Below are 16,758 nucleotides of genomic sequence, written 5' to 3' on the forward strand. Positions count from 1 at the left end.
CTGGAAGCCATAAGGGGGTCTGGCTGTTTGGCTGCCACAAGCAGCTGCAGTTGTTGGATTTCAGTTTTCTTGAATAAACAAAGTTCAGGTCTCTAGAGAAGGGGCCTCACTGTTCCATCTCTGTGCTGGGACCATTTCAGGGGAAAGTCTCTGCATCCCTTTCCCAGGTGCCGCTCCTTCACTGGGGTGGGGAGACACCACTAGTGGGGATTATGCCCCACTCGGCAGAGGAGGGGCATGTTTTCCGTTCAGAGAAGCAGACAGGCAAGATGCGCTCTTGGCCACTGCTGGGACTGATGTGAATGGCCTGAAAAAGCCATCCCAGAACCTCCTACTTGTAACTTCTGGCAGGCAGGAAAACGGCTTGTAGGAGTTAATCCCATCCGGTGCTCTCCCCTGAGCCTCCTGCTCCTCTCCTCAGGTGCTGCACAGGGCGGGGAGAGAAATCTGGCTACAACAGCAGTGCCCTGGTTTCCGAGATCTGACTCCAGTCCAGCCTGCATGTGCAGCTCACAGGATGCCCAAGCGGCATCTGTCAGCCCTGCAGACACGGGCAGGGGACTTGGCCTGGCCTTAATGCCAGGGAAGTTCAATAGTTGGCCCCCTCTGGTAGCCTGTCTCTGGCCAAGCTTTCCCTGGGGAATCCCCTCCCTTAGATTTATCCAGAGCCAACTGCACAAGGTTATTTAGAGGGCCTGGGTGGGTGCGAATCTCTTACCAACCTCAGGGGTGGGCAGACAAGACTATTATTGTAGTCCATGCTTCATAGAAATCAAAACCAATCACACCTGCCTCTATCCCGATCTCCTTTAAACCCCACAGTTATTGGACTCGGGCCTGATCCCCAGCACAACTCCACTGATGTTGAAGGCCTTGTCTACCCGTACGAGGGTTAGAGTGATCCGTGCTGCAGGGTGAATGTGAAAGGCTAGAGTTATGTCGGTGTAATCCCCATGGGAATGCTCCTCTTCCAGCACGGGCCTTTTCCAGCACTGGCTTATGTTGCTTCGGAGGGGTTTAAGCTAAACCAAAAAAGCCCCACTCTTGTCCTGGACTAAGTGTGTCCACATGGGGTTTATATCAGTGCAACTTGGAAAGCTCTGCTGCGTAGATGAGCCCGAAGGAAGGGGCCCTGATTGGATCCAACGACTCCACAAACACTCTTTGCTCTAGTCCCACAGAGCAGCAGGCTTTGGCACCCCCTGGCTTAACAGTGAGCAAGCAGCAGAGACCGTCCGAATTCCGTGCACTGACACCCATCCTCAGGAAACCGCGCTCCTTCTAGCCTCCTCCTAGTGCCCACGCTATCCTCCCTCCAGATCCAGTCCTGAAAGCAGCTCTCCTAGGAACGTCTCTGCATCACAGCTCCACTTTCCCTGCACATGCTGACCGACTGACTGGGCCGGGGGCTGGCTCAATAGTTTACTTAGGAGCACTCATCTCATCTCCCCCCGTCCCCAATCTGGTTTTTGGATTGCTTCCCAGCTGGATTGGGCCTGGCGTCTGGAAAGGAGCAGAAATGGTAACTGGGGTGTGTTTACACTATGAAGAAGACTGGGCTTTGATCAGAGACTGGTTATTCACCTTGCCTGCCCTGGGCTCCCCTTCACTCCACACTCTGTGTTTGTTTCACTTGCAGTAGGTTTGTTATTCTCTGTCCCGTTTGATTGTTTGCTTGCAAGATTAAGTATTTTGATGGCAACTTTCCCTCAGCCGAGTTCAGAGGCTGCCAGCGTTGCTCTGGTTGAACATTTCCCCCGTGGTGCTGGCTGTCCCTCCCAGAAAGAACAGGCCTTTCACGTCTCTCTGATTCAGGTGGAATCTCAAATCCACGGGCCACGCAGCACTGAAATGCAGCGGACAGAACTAGAGGGTGCCCTGCTCCCCTCTGCCTGAGACGCTGTGCTGTCTCCTCCCATCGTCCTCTCCGGTCTTGGGGAAACAAGGGCTGCTTTGCAAACTCCCAGGGGGCTTGTCCATCCCCTCCTTGAAGAACTCAGGAAGATCAAAACCAACCAAAACGCAGCTTCCGGAAGGAAACCACTCTGGTGTTCCTGTGACGTACATCGAGCCAATGGCGTGAATAAGGCTGGGAGCTGGATCCTGACCTCAGAGACAGGAGCACATACCGCGCTTGCATGGCCGGTGAGCGCCAAGAGGTGGAAATCCCCAGACATGCAGCCAGGCTCTGCTGTGGGTCCCACGGTGGACAAGGCTCCTGAGCACAAAGAACCAAGGCAGATGGGTGCTAGTTTTTAAACGTCCAAACCTTCCTCTCTTACTGTGTCTGTCTGTGGCATGGATAAGACAAGATCCAGGGGAAACCAGCACAGGAGGCAGGGATAGTGCGGCGCTGGGAAACTGACTGCACAGACATTTGGGGAAAAGTCAGGTGAGTAGTTGTTCCATTCCAGCAAGTGCCGGGTTCCTCTATCATCTGGCAGCTCTCCCTGCAACCAGCGTCTGATTAACCAGCACCATATGGCTAAGCCCAGGAGCTGAGCAGACATTTCCACATGAGCATTTTAATCTGTTTACAGACAGCGTGGCAGGCTGCCATAGAGTTCTAGGAAATTAAAATGAAAATATATTTAAACAAATAATCTAATAAAGATACAGGATGTGAACGATCAACACTAAACAAACAGATCAGGCCAACAGCTGAAGGCAGAAAGGGGAAGTTAGGCAGGAGGGATGGAACAGGCCCAGTCTGAGCTTGACCTGTTGCCATGTCATCCCATTCCCGCTGGCTGGCTTCACTTCCATGGCCTGCTGAGTACCCGTCGCTGGTCATGCTGGGTGTGGCTAACCAGTGCCCAGACTGTGCAACATCAAGGGCCGTGTTGGCAATTGCCAGGATCACAAAGGTTGCATCTATATTTGCATATATTTTAAAACCCCCAAATAAAGGCTTGCAGCTCTGGCGCTGGCTGGTGCTTGTGTCTCCGCTGACCAATTATGGGAAACTGCTTATTTAGGCCACCAGCGGGTTTGAGGCATCCCCACTCCGGAGCTCCAGGGAGCTGGGTTTAGCCCACAGGCTGCAGTTCAGATGAGCACTAGGAGAGCCCTTCAGATGATGGCTAGAGTTGTAACATCAGGCCTGGAGCTGCTAGCCGCTGCGATCCCTGCACTGCTGTACTGAGCAGGAGGGGCAAAGAGCTGCTTTCATTTGAATGGGGATATTAAGCTGAGGCCAGTTTCTGCCCCATCTCGGCAGCTGGAAGGGGAAGTGACCTACGCTGCAGTATCAGGTGTGTGTCCGGGAGGAGGCTGTTTCTGAAGCAGTACCCAAGATGACGGACCATAGGCAGCACTGGGGGGTAGTATAGTCCATTAGCACTGACATCCCTTCCCATCCGTGTCCGAGCCCTGGGCTGCAGGGGCACCATTCCTGAGGGCAAGTCCAAGACTTGTTTGTCTGATAGGTGGATCTATGCATTATCTAGCCCCGCTGAGGACTTTCCCCTTGCTCCTAGCAGATCCTCTCCTCTGCTGGGAGTAAACGCTCACATCACAGGTGTGCCGCATGGAAGTCTGGCCCACTGACACGGCTCTCCTCAGTTGGTTACATCAGCACTGAGCTGTCAATGGATCCAGCCCAAGAGAGGGTAATGAGCTGTGAGAGAATGAGCTACTCCGCGGGCAGCATGCCACCTCAGTGCCATGGCTTTGACAAAGCCCCTGATCGCATTCCCGTCTCGGTTCCAGTCACAGTCCCTGGGGGGCTCTGCGCCTTGCCTCAGCACCTCAGAAATGGCAGCTACAGCTGCAAGGAGGAGTGTTGCAATGGGGCTTCAAGCCCTCAAAAAGAACAGCTCTCCACAGCAAAGACATTACAGCAGCAACAATCCCGTGCCTCAGAAAAGGAAACCAGCTGAGAAATGCACGCCTGGCCTCCAGGCTATTTATCAGCTGGGAAGATGTCCTCACTCCTCTTTGCCAAACCACTCCCATCCTCCTCTCTGATGCCGCTGGAAAGACCAGACTGCTGCTGGGAGCCCCGTGGTGCAGGGGCGAGGCTTTTTACTTACTAGCGCCTGTGGGTTGGCCACTTGGCTTGTGTGTCTAACCCTCGGATCGCTGGCCAAGACTTGCTGCTCCTTTCCCCTACAGGAACCAGCCTCCGATTCTGCCTCCTGAAGTGGGGAGGAGAGCAGCTCTGAAGTCTCTTCTTGTGAGTGGAAATTAATCCATTAATTGGGCTACGTTAGCAAATGATAATCCATAAAGGAAAATTGTAACTATTGTTTGTTCCCACTGGTGATTGTCAAAGGCAATCACATAGCAAAGAGCCTGGTCCATCTTGCCCTGAAGTCAGTGGGGTTTTACTCCACTCAATGGGAGTAGGATCTGGCCCTCAGAGGGGCAAACACATGAGAGAGCATGTGCACTAGCTAGGTAGGCGGCTGGGGTGTTTGCCTGGCCAAAGCACCCAGAAGGGTGAAGCTGCCCCTTTGTAGGACCTGGTAATTGACGATCAAGGCTGGGAGCTCTTTGGGGCAGGGACTCTCACTCTCATTGTGCACTGCCCGGCACAGTGGGCCCTGCTCTCTGCTGGGCCTTCAGCACTGGCCATAGCACAAAGAAACGCCCCAAGTCACCAAGCCAGTGAGCAGAGCTGCTCGGGTGGAGGGAGAAGGATCACCTCCAATGCAGCTGTTCCTCACAGTGGCAGCACTGGTGGCCAAGGCGGGGGAAGAGCTCTCCATCGCTGCCAGGAGACGGGAGGGCAGCAGTCAGACAGCTGGCCACGCCACACACAAGGCATTAACACCACATACAGAGCACGCATGCTCACTGCGCTGTCCAGCCACCTCTAAGCAGAAATCGGGACCAAGCCCAGCTTGTCTCCATCACTTTCCTTCAAGGGCTTCCTGAGAAGGAATGTAAACCCAGGGGCTCGGAGAGGTACAGCACGCGAAGTGTCCAGCCCTGCTGGCCGCGAGGAGCTGCTGCAAGATGAGCTGAGGATGCACTGAGCCTGCATGGACAACGAGAAGCACTAAGGCCTCCCCACGGCACTGTCTCTGCTTAATGGGGGTTCACTTCAAAGGCTGACTGTAGCCACGTAAAGGAGAGGAGTCCAAACTTGGGCTCAGCGAAGGGCCCAAAGGTTGCACGGAGCTGGGATAAAATGGTGCACATTGCTGCTCCCCTCAGCCTTAATATGTAGGTACATCTGGTTAAGACTTTACATCCCAGCCTGCAATGCTCCATCTTAGCCCTAAAAACACACTGCACAGAGCTTGGGCGCTCCCAGGCTGGGCTTTTCAGGCTGGGTATTTAACAAGAGCAGCAACAAGGAAAGAAAAGCCTCAAGGCCTCCAATTAATAAAGGAGACGTCTTCCCAAAGAATCACTGGAGCCCAGAGACACCAGTGGCCTCAGAGCACTGGAAGCACCAATTAGTCCTTGTGAAACACCAACAAGCAACCGCAACCCCTCAACTCAGCCCAGAGGCCGTGTTCCTAGGCCCATGGGTTTTTGAATCAGGTCTTACAGGTGGGTCCCACTCACTCTCCAGAGTCCCCAAGAGCAGTGAAAGCTCCTCACGTGACTCAGACAGCCCCATAACATGTGACAACGATCACACCCTTATCCAGGGCAGAGGGGCGACTGGGACCACACCCTCCTCTTCTCCCCAGTTAAACAGAAGGGTCTGTGGCAACAGCACATCCCAGCCCAGCCCTGGCCGGAGGGAGAACGGGACCGTTTGCAGCTGTAGGAAGGACAGCTGGGGATGCCGCTCAGGGCTGTTCCAACACCCAGGGCAGTTTGTCGTTCTTCAGAGGTGCATTGAGCCTGGTGCAAGGTTCAACTGGCAGTGACGGGAAGATTTATCTGTTTATCCCACAACAGACACAGTGTGGGGAACCTCCACACATCAGCCCCTTCTGCTAATAGGTCTCAATCCTGGCCCTGGAGGACTCCACTCTGTGGGACAAGGGCACTTGGATCGCTGTGGCCCATTCAGACCTTCGCTTCTCTACCAAAGATGCCAATTTTAGGGTGGTTTTTGTGATACAGAGACTTGACCATTGTGAGCTGGACTCCGCCCCTTGATTCAATTCACACCAGTTCCCTAAATAGCTTCCAGATGCAGCAGAATCACTAGTCCATCGCCCCCAGCTAGGCAGAGAGTTACCCCCCTGTTGGTAGTACACCCTGCTAGACCCAAGAGTTCAGGACACTCGGGAGACACATTGTGATGGGTAAAAATGGGATCAAGGCTTATTCTGCAGAGACGGGGCCCTGTCTGAGAGTTCCTGCTTTTTCCCAAGGGACAGAAGTGATACAGAACTTTGAGGGATATGATGAAAATTCTAAACTGAAATCAGTGATCCCCAGAAAACATCCTCCTAAGACTGGTACCCACAGGAGCACAGGGAGCTGCTAGCTCAGATCAGGCGAATGGCCTTGTCTCTGGGAGAAGCTGGATGCTTCTCGGGGAGGTGTAATGCAACAAGTGGCACCATTCTATGCTGCGGTGGTTACATTAACACTTGGCACGATGGCTCTTCTGTCCCGTTTAAGATGCGGTATGTTTCCATGTCACATCCCTCTCCACCTAAGGAGGTTCTGAAACAGTCAGTGCATTTCCTTATTCTAGGAGGCACAGGGCCACATGGGCAGACAGCAACCGAAAGGGACTAGATAACTTCAGAGTGACCCAGGAGAAAGCCTGGTCTGTACCTGGTACACAGCCCTTCCACTAGAAGACACGATTCGCGTGACTGAATGTTGATCAACCAAATCCAAGGCCGCCACAGCAGATGAGCCAAATACAAATTTCAGCCTAGAAGAGAAGAAGTCCCTGGGTTAGACTGTGTTGCAAAGGTCTGGACTGCTCCAGCTCCTCCTGAAATCAGTCGGAGTCTTGTCACTGGCTCTGATGGGAGCAAGATTTATCTCTTAAAGGCCATTGAGCCAAACAGAGCCCATGGCGCGTGTGGCCAGGGATCCCCAGGGCATCTCTAAAGGTGTTCTGCAAAAATCCCAGCACTGCATTAGTCTGCCGTGCTCAGCGCCCCCATATAAAACCTGATTAGGAGCAGCGAAGCACATTGGTCATTCTCTCTCCTTTCTTCAGGTTCTCCTACGGGACAGCCAATCCCAGCCCCAACTTCAGGAGACAACCTAGACACTGGAGACAGCTGCTGGCATGTGGGGCTGCCTCTGAAGGGGATCCGTAAGGTTTTCATATTCTCATGTCTAGGGTGGAAGATAAGAACATGAGAGAGAACTGCCCCAGTTTCCATCCCAATCACAAACAATCCCCCAAGATTTTTCAACCCCTCCAACCCTGAGTAAGATTTAATTTGAAATAAATTATTTTTAAAGTTTTTTTCTTTAACGCTGACAAATAAAAGGTTCTATCTGGGGAGGCCAAGTCCCTTCTCCAGTGTTGTGACCCACAACCCAGCAGCACTGGCCAAGTGCAAGGGGCCCGGAGAGTGAAATGGTCGCCGTCTCCAACTAAAGTGAAAAAGGAGCATCAATTCCAGGCCTGGTCTTTGAACTCTGTGGACACAAGGCGCTATCAGCCACACAGGTAAGGGTCTGGCTTTAACAGGGGATTTTTAACTTGGTAGTGTCCTTTCAAGGACCACTGATTATCACAAGTGGGGCATGAGGGAAGGGGACACAGGCTTCCTTTATCCACAGCGTGTCCACAGGAGGCTCTCAGCATTGCTATCGCCAGGGCAGCCTTTGGCAGTTGCAAGAGTGGAAGCCACAGTGCAGCCAAGGCACTAGCTTTTAAACCACTGTGACACCTACCCCTGCTTCGAACGGGTCTAGATAACACCGGGGTAAAAAACACCGGCAACTGCCCTGTCTACATAAGACCTCCCAGCGGGGGAGTTGCATTACTGGCACCTGCAGCGGGACAGGTGGTAAGAAAAACGTAATGTAGGGCCCTGGAAAAGGAGCCAGGCTCCAGCCCCCCAGCAGCCAAAGTTGGCAAGAGGAAGAGCTACATACCCACCAGCTGCACTCCACTCTGACAGACAGCAGAGAGCCACCGTGTTGTCAGAACGGTTATCAGTGAGGATGCAAACAGGAGCAGCATTAGAAAAACCAAGCGTGTGGGCATGGGGAAAAGGAACTGGTGTTTCTGGCACACAGAGCAGCGTAAGTATGCACGGGGTCACTGTCCCAGGTGGGAACATTGGTCCAGTCAGTCTGGAATCCTGCTCCAGTTGTGACCAACACCTGATGCCTCACACTAAGGAGCAAATGAAGTAGTTTGTTGTGCAATAGAGGATGGGGCGAGGAGACGCCTTCCTGACCCCAGGAGAAATTAGCCCATGCCCTGAAGCATGAGATCGAATTAGCTTACAATGGCTGAGTCTCATAATTGAGGTGTAAGTCAGTGCTCTGCTTCGCCCCAAAGGAAGCTGGGAAAGTACGAAGCTGAGGGCCAGGGAGAAATACTTCACCCTCTCCCCTGCATATGGCTATGCCCATGCACAGTCTAGCATGTGATTAGTCCCCTATCTAGATGCTTCCTGCTTACATTCCAAGGACTGGAGATGACTAGAGATACTATTCCATTGTGATGGTGCACATTCATCAGCAGGGTGGATGCTCGTGACCCCCACTGGGAGACTAGAGTTTCTGTATTCCTTCTGAGGTGTTTACATTCAGCCCCCCTGCAGAAAGGCTTTTATCTGCATGTGTTAGACATCACGTAGAGGTATATGATTAACTGTGTGCCAGCTATGGATACCTGAGCCATTAACCTATTGTCCAAACCGCTCAGAGGCTTAAAAGTTATTTTGGATCTGTACATCCTGCAGATTTGACTGCGTTCCAAAGAGTTCAGAGGTAATAAAGATAAGCTTTATAGACCCTTTGTCCACAGAGAAACACCCATGCAGTCTGGATCAGTCACAAAGGTAAACAATAAACAAGGAGATGTGTGAAGGAACAGATTGCTAAAAACAAGAACAGAAGGAAGCAGAAAAGCCTCTTATTCTGGGAAGAATGTGCTTGATCCCCGTCAAGACACACAGAATCCGAGACAGATCTGTATGTTCTCAGCAGCACAACCGGCCCAAGGTCAACCCCATTGATTACATGCCGCACAGCCAGACCTACTCTTGGAGGAGAGGCAGAAATTCAAAGCAAACAGAGAGTGATTTCAACAAAGGAAAGGGTGGGAGGGTGGGGAACGATTCCCTGCATGACACATTCCTTAATGATTAGATTTACAGTTGCGGTGGGTTGATTTGAATGAATTTCAATGGCTATTGTAGAGATTTTGGAAATTTTTCCCTAAATATAGTTTTATCAATGTACATCTTTGTACTAGCAGGAAATAAATCAGCAGCCAAGTTGAAATGCAGTGACTGGAGGAGGTGAGATTCAGAACAGATTCAGGAATAGAATCAGAATATTCCTGAGCCAGAGGGCATTGGTGGCAACTAAGCGGGGCAGCAGGCGGGGGTGGGGGGGGGGAGGAATAGTTAATAATCAACAGTTATTAAGTTATCTATGGGATTCCACTAAGTTATCAATGGGATTCCACTAAATTTACTCAGTTTACAATGAGATTCTTTCCCCTCCTCTTCACTTTTAGATTGAGAAAGAAATCAACAGTTCTGACACCTATCAATTAACATCTAACCCTTCCAAGCCCAGTTATGGTCCATTGAGGACAGGGAGCCATGGAGTAAAAACGAATGATTCTCTCAACCTACAGAAAAGCAGTGAGACTCTTACCAGTGTAGCTGAACCAATAATTGATTTTTAAGTTTGGGGGTCAAGCCCCCCCAAAATTTGGTTCAGTTCAAGCCAAAACGGATTTTTGTTGTTTTTTCTTGCCGAAACAAAAGTGCCAAAAACTTTATTTTAGGTTGAACAAAATGTTTCATTTAGCCTCAATTTTTTTTTGTTTTGTTTTTCATTTTGTGTCATTTTTGAATGTTTTTTACCCCTGTTTAATTAGCTAAATTTCTAAACGAAATGCCCCTTCAAAATGAAAAGTCAAAATGCTTTATTTCGAAATGGCCAAAACAGACTATTTTGACTTTTTTGAATTTTCTCCATAGTTTTTCACCTGAGACTATTCACAAAAGTCAATGCCAACTTGCAAATAGTTTTGATGCCCCCCCCAAAATGCATTTTCACCAAATTTACTATTTGTCGAAAACATTTCACCCCATTCCACCTACCAGTGGTACACTGCAAACTTCATTTTCAAGGCCAAAGAGGCCTGAAAGATTCTGATCAACCCCTGCCTGTCTGAAACCACAATCAAGTCAGCATGCAGCATCACAGTGTGACCGTAACAGTGTCTTTTCCTGCATATGTTGCTTCTGAGGGGTGCGGGCTGTGTGCCATTCAGTCCCTTGGCTGTGGGCATTGCTGGGTTATGGCTGACACACTCCCAGGCTCAGCTCACAGGGATGGTATTGAAAGCCAGCCCTGGCCTTCCATTTCCGCAGGCATCTTGGCAGTAATGAGATTCTCAGCATGACCTTCAAGGTGCCAGTTATTTTGTGTGGATACATTTATAGGTTCCTTTCTCTTTCCCTCTTTTACAACCACCTGTCCCTCTGGCTCGGACACAGAGGGCAACCCGAAGATGCTGCTGTGCTCACAACGGCATAAAGGCATCAGGAGATGTGAAGTTCTGGAAGGGCGGTTTGGAAATAAAGTTTTGGTTTCACTGGAGTCAAATCTCCTTACACCTGGTCTGAATCTGGCCTTAAGACTCTGGAGAGACCTCCCAGGTCCCTGGATGTCCAATCCATCCTTGCTTAGAATGCTTTACAACAGAGCTCAGACTATGGCTGGGAGACATTGGGGAACCCAAGGATCCACGAGGAAACCCCCCATATAAGGTGTTTGTACATCCAATCCCACCACCTGTTACAAATTTAGCTACATTTCATGAGAAACGCCTGCTGGTCAAACAGAAAGACATAAGGCAGCAGAGGGAAAAAAGCAAACTATAAAGTACTTCAGAGTGCCCTCTAGGAAGGGATGAGGAGCAGAGCAGAAAGTACTTACGCCAACAGGAGATCATCAGGAACTGCAACAAAAAGACAAAGAAATTTCATTTTGCTAAAGATCCTCTGAAATCAGAGACAAAGAGGCCCTGTGGGCTCCACTTCGTCCATCCTCGTAGGTCATGCAGGGTTGTCCCCTACAGTGATCAGTCCAACCTCCCTAACCACAGAGAGACATAGGAAGCAGTGTAGTGGTTTGTTAGGGGAGAGAATTCATAATACATGACCCCAGTGATGATGGCATCAGAATCACATGTAGACACTGGTAGTGAAGAATAACCCTCCTACCTCTTAAAGCACAATAGGTAGCCCCTGTTCGCTCAGATTAAAAACCCATGGACAATGCATTGCGGGAAACTCTGTGGGGGTGCAAAAACCGATGTTGATTTTTGCTGACTCCTGGGCTCACCAATCGGGGATGCTGGGCTGGAATGGTTTCAGGCTAGTCATCCACAGACCCTCATGGGAGGGAGGGGGCAACAGTCAAGTTCCTAGGTTCTCGTTGCTGCACAAGCTGCACCAGACTTGAAAAAACTGACGTGTCTTTTTGTTTCAGCAGAAGCACCCTTTGCTATTTCAGTCCTGGGTCCCTCACACACAGTTCTGCAGGTGCCCCTAAATCTTGAGCTGCAACATTCCCCACTATTCCAGTCCTGGTCCCTCTCCAGCATCAGATCTCAACCCAGATATGCACCCCTGAGCAGAAGCCAGTCACACTAAGCTGGGCTCTCCGCAGTTAATATAGTCACAAGAGTCTCCCAATGCCTTTGAAACATTTCTTTTTAAACCAACCTAACAACCAATTGCCACTCACAAACAGAACGGTGCACGTTCAATATGACTTCTTATATGTAGGACCTACATTAAGTGCAGACATTTTTAAAAATGATTCAGAGCTGCAGTGATGAATTTTAAAGAATAATATGGAGCCACAAATATATATACTTTTCTGATATCCTATATCTAAAAATTGTAAGAAAGGCCTGAAGGTTTTAACAACTTGCACTTCACATTAACAGGCTGATTCCCTTGCAATTTTACCTGGGAAACAAACTGTCACTTGATAAATTTGTGGCATATAAATTCTAGTCTTTTAACAGTGCTTTTCCTTTCCCAGTACAGTCTTGGATGTCTCTGATGTTTTGTAGCTTTTGATTTTGATTTGGTGCATAGAAAAAGGTCTCCTCTTAACAGGGGCACTTGTTAAAACAGGTAATTATATTAACAAAAAATCCTCAACCTGGTTTACTTAACAGGTTAGCCCCGATCCTGCAATCTGATCCTTTGGTTACCTCCCGTGGGATTCAGGGTGGGTGTGGGGGTCTACCCACATAGATGTCACTGAGGGATTGGGACTTTAGATCATTACAACTGTAAAGATTTTAACATTCTAATGTATTCTCCATGGCTGATGTTAGCTGACTTCCAACCTTACTCAATTTGGATAATGAAACTAGACTGGTCAGTTTCATTTCGTTCTCAGGTCCCAGTACATAAAAATCAGCATTCCAAGGGGATATTTACATTAAAAAGCCCTTTTTGATTTTGTTGGTTTGTTTTGACATTACTTTTGTACAAAATCCTTTATAAAACAGAAATCAAACCCAGATTGTGGACCTAAACTATCCTGACAATATCCATAATGCACCCACAGTGAGCTCCATGAAGATCAGTTCAGTCACTGGAGCGGTTTCGATGCTAACCAGCCACCCTGTGCCATTCCTTTAAATAGTCAAATGGGCTTCCCCGTATTTCCGTTTCCTTTGGTTCTGGCTCAGACAGAATATATTATTTAAATAGACACTCCACTTCTGCAGGCGCCACTTGGTCTATTTGCCATGTAAACACACACAACAGGACTCTTTCAGCGTGGGTTACAGAAATATCTCAGTAACGCAGCGTGCAGCAAACAGCAATTGTTCCATACTAGCTGCTCTAATTGACCAGGACCTAACTGTTGGCTCTGGCTGCTTATTGCCCTCTGAACAAGAAGCCCACCATGATCAGTAGTATAGCCCCCTCTGCTGGTTAACTGGGACAACTCTAACATTCTGTATCATGACAGGTTTCAGAGTGGCAGCCGTGTTAGTCTGTATTCGCAAAAAGAAAAGGAGTACTTGTGGCACCTTAGAGACTAACCAATTTATTTGAGCATGAGCTTTTGTGAGCTACAGCTCACTTCATCGGATGCATCCGATGAAGTGAGCTGTAGCTCACGAAAGCTGATGCTCAAATAAATTGGTTAGTCTCTAAGGTGCCACAAGTCCTCCTTTTCTGTATAGGTTCTGTTTTGCTGTGGCTTTGAAGTTAATGAGACTGTGAGCACACAGAACTACTGTAGCAATAGCCATGAACATGAATTCTGGGTAATGATATGCAAATTAGCACCCCCATTCACGTGTCCTATCTCCAGCACTGACACCACAAGTAGCTTTGACATTGAAGCAGAGTTGCTTTGAGCTAACCGTGGGGCCATAAATATGGATTTCAACCTCTCAGAGCAGAGGTGGGCAAACTATGGCTCGCGGGCCAGACCGTCCTGCCCAGCCCTGCCCCTGCTGTGCCCCCTCCCTTGCAGCTTCAGCACTCTGGCCCGCCGCTCCTGTCGGGGAGGGTGGCTGCAAGCTCCTGCCACTCTGAGAGGCATGGTAAGAGGGCGGGGGTTGGATAAGGGGTAGCGGGTTCCGGGGGGCAGTCAGGGGACAGGGAGCAGTTGGAATGGGGCGGGGCGGTCAGGGGGCGGAGAGTGGGGGTGGGGTTGGATGGGGGTGGGGTTCCAGGGGGTGGTTGGGGTGGGGTCCTGGGAGGGGGTGGTCAGGGAACAAGGAAGAGGGGGGTGGGGTTGGATGGGTCAGGGTTCTGAGGGGGGCAGTCAGGGGGCGGGAAGTGGGAAAGGGTGGATAGGGGTCAGGCTCTTTGGGGAGGCACAGCCTTCCCTACCCGGCCCTCCATACATTTTTGCAACCCCGATGTGGCCCCCGGGCCAAAAAATTTGCCCACCCATCTTAGAGCCTCAGAAAGTTGGCCTAGCATGGGTAAAACTGGAAGTACGGATGACCCACATGCAGTAAAGTGAGGGGGTACTGAACGAAAAAGCTTCACAATACTGGCTGTACAATGTTGCTGAAATGAGATGCTTATGAGTAACTACAAGATAGCCTATATTTTCAAAAGTGACTATGGATTTTGGGTACCTCAATTTTGGGGCCTCCCATTTGGGTCCCTTTAAAAGAGCCCCATTTTCAAAGGGCAAGAGCTCAGCATTTTCCAAAGCTCAAGTCCCTCTAAGTTCTTTGAAGGTCACATATTAGGGCCTCAGAAGAACTGAGCAAGGTTACGCTGAATGCCTGACCCACAGAAAGCTATGACATTATTGGTATTTATAAACCACAGTGGGTGGCCACGTCTCTTTACAGAGAGGGCAGGGCACCACAGGGCAGGAGTGGGTTTTTTTCCCACATAGGATCTCCAAGCTTTTCAGCGTCTTATCCAAGCTACGAGTGCACCACAAACACCCCAGTATGACTTTGCTTTTCTCCACATACCATGCGCGGTCTCCTGGAAAGCCTTTTGTATCTCTTTCAAAAGCTGCTCTGCCACTGCTGGCAAAGTGGCCTCCATCTCCCTTGACACCCAAGTGAACCCTGTAATCAAAACAGCAGAGGGCAGGGAGAAGCTGGGAAATCATTAGCGTCACCACAGATACAGTAATTAGAGATAGTTTATTCGGGTGAAGGCTGATTTCAACCCCCAGATAAGGCAAAGAGAAGGGCACTGATTATTTATCAGCATTTCTTATACAGTAAAAGCTGTTTTATCCGGCACTTCATCAACCAGAAAGCTCTATAAAGCGGCATTTCTGATCTTCATTGAAATTCTGGTTTATAATTCAATTGGCATGGGGCCGGCAGAGCTTGGGGCAGGGGATTGGGGCGCGGGAGGGGGCTCAGGATGCTGGATCTGAGCGACGCTCACCTCGGGCAGCTCCCTGCAAGCAGCGACCTGTCCTGGCTGCTCCTAGGCCGAGGCTGGAATGCTGAACTTCTCCACTGGGAGGCGGGGGAATCAAACAAAGGATTCCAGTCTTATGGAAATCCTATATAAGATGGGGGAGGAAAACAATCAAGGTCTTTAGTTCCTTTCTCCTCCACCTTCCCACCCAGAGAGATACTTGAAAACGCCTGGAAACAAAAAGACTGGAACTGGGGGGAGGGGGGGAACTGCTTACCCCAGCTGGAAAGATATCTGGCCTGTGAAGGAATCTACCTAAGACAGTATCTAAAGTGAGGAATTTTTATTTGTAACCAATTTATTTAGTGAATCAAGCTTAGTTTGCGTGCTTTGTTTTATTTACTTGGTAATCTCCTTTGTTCTGTTTGCTACCTCTTTACCACTTAAAATTCACCTTTTGTAGTTAATAAACTTATTTCTTGTTTATAATATAATCCAGTTTATGTAATTTCTAACTGGGAGGGCAAGAAGTTGTGTATATCTTCCTCCACATTGAGGGAGGGGGCAAATTTCCAACCTAGCTTTCCAGTTAAAAAACGGGCACCTGTCACCCCTAAATGGCACCCAGGCACAGAAGCCAAAACCCAGGCTGGTAGTAATCCTAGCAGAAACAGCCTAATTACTCAAGTGATTCCACCCTAGAAACCAAGGACGAGGGACTGGAGAATTAGGGCTTCACAGGACAAAGTCTCCAGCCTCAGCTATCAATAACCACTCTGTCATCGTTACTGACAGCTGGGAATTGTCCACAAAGAGGCCTTCACACTCCTATCCACCCAGAGCATCGTCTCTTTCAGCACAGCAAGTGCATCACTCTACTCCTTGCATGAGCTCGCCCTGACCTGCTTATAAGGGGGCAGGCAGAAACATCTGCTCCATTCAAGATGGACCACGGCATGCTGGGACATACCTCTCTGCAGGGCCGCACGGCATGCTGGGATAGTAGGGTTCCCAATTTTGGTTGAATGTCTGCCTGGAGGTTCCATCACATGACATAATCGTTAATTAGAGATTAACCTTGAATTGCTGGAGACTCCAGGACAATCCTGGAAGGCTGGCAGCCCTAGGGCACGTGCCTCTCTGTGTGCCCACACGGCATGCTGGGACATGGCTCTCTTCTGTGGGGGGGCCGCACGGCATGCTGGGATAGGCTATGTCACTGCGGGGCCGCACGGCATGCTGGGAGGGGACATACCTCTCTGTGTGGCCGCACGGCATGCTGGGACATGGCTCTCTTCTGTGGGGGCCGCACGGCATGCTGGGATAGGCTAGGTCACTGCGGGGCCGCACGGCATGCTGGGAGGGGACATACCTCTCTGTGTGGCCGCACGGCATGCTGGGACATGGCTCTCTTCTGTGGGGGCCGCACGGCATGCTGGGATAGGCTAGGTCACTGCGGGGCCGCACGGCATGCTGGGAGGGGACATACCTCTCTGTGTGGCCGCACGGCATGCTGGGACATGGCTCTCTTCTGTGGGGGCCGCACGGCATGCTGGGATAGGCTAGGTCACTGCGGGGCCGCACGGCATGCTGGGAGGCGACGTGCCCCGCACCACCACACATCCCATGTCTGGGGCCTGGCTCGGGCCCAACCCCCGCCGCGCTACGCCCCCCACTGCCCCCGCTGAACTGGTCACATGACCGTCAAACGTCCCTTCCCCTTGGCCACCTTCCTGGTCACATGAACTCGCTACTTCCGCCGGGCGGGGGACGGGGACGGGGGGGC

At 50.3% G+C, this 16,758-nt stretch overlaps 1 protein-coding gene across 9 annotated transcripts in view; it reads right to left on the reverse strand.

The window, feature by feature from the left end:
* Nucleotides 1-16,657, reverse strand: part of ZSWIM7 (zinc finger SWIM-type containing 7) — a 29,187-nt gene extending 12,530 nt beyond the window's left edge. For 5 of the 9 annotated variants that reach the window (XM_073315901.1, XM_073315896.1, XM_073315897.1 and 2 more), the window contains exons 1-6: nucleotides 16,050-16,218; nucleotides 14,997-15,117; nucleotides 14,567-14,665; nucleotides 11,023-11,044; nucleotides 7,045-7,215; nucleotides 6,697-6,799 (exon numbers count right to left, since the gene is read on the reverse strand). In XM_073315901.1, coding sequence (XP_073172002.1) covers nucleotides 6,697-6,799; nucleotides 7,045-7,215; nucleotides 11,023-11,044; nucleotides 14,567-14,665; nucleotides 14,997-15,117; nucleotides 16,050-16,172 — 639 coding nt within the window. In that variant the 5' untranslated portion in view covers nucleotides 16,173-16,218. The other 4 variants (XM_073315895.1, XM_073315898.1, XM_073315902.1 and 1 more) reach the window with 4 other exon arrangements.
* Between the last annotated feature and the right edge of the window lie 101 nt (nucleotides 16,658-16,758).

The sequence above is a fragment of the Lepidochelys kempii genome, chromosome 17, assembly GCF_965140265.1.
Source record: "Lepidochelys kempii isolate rLepKem1 chromosome 17, rLepKem1.hap2, whole genome shotgun sequence".
Classification (NCBI taxonomy): domain Eukaryota; kingdom Metazoa; phylum Chordata; order Testudines; family Cheloniidae; genus Lepidochelys; species Lepidochelys kempii.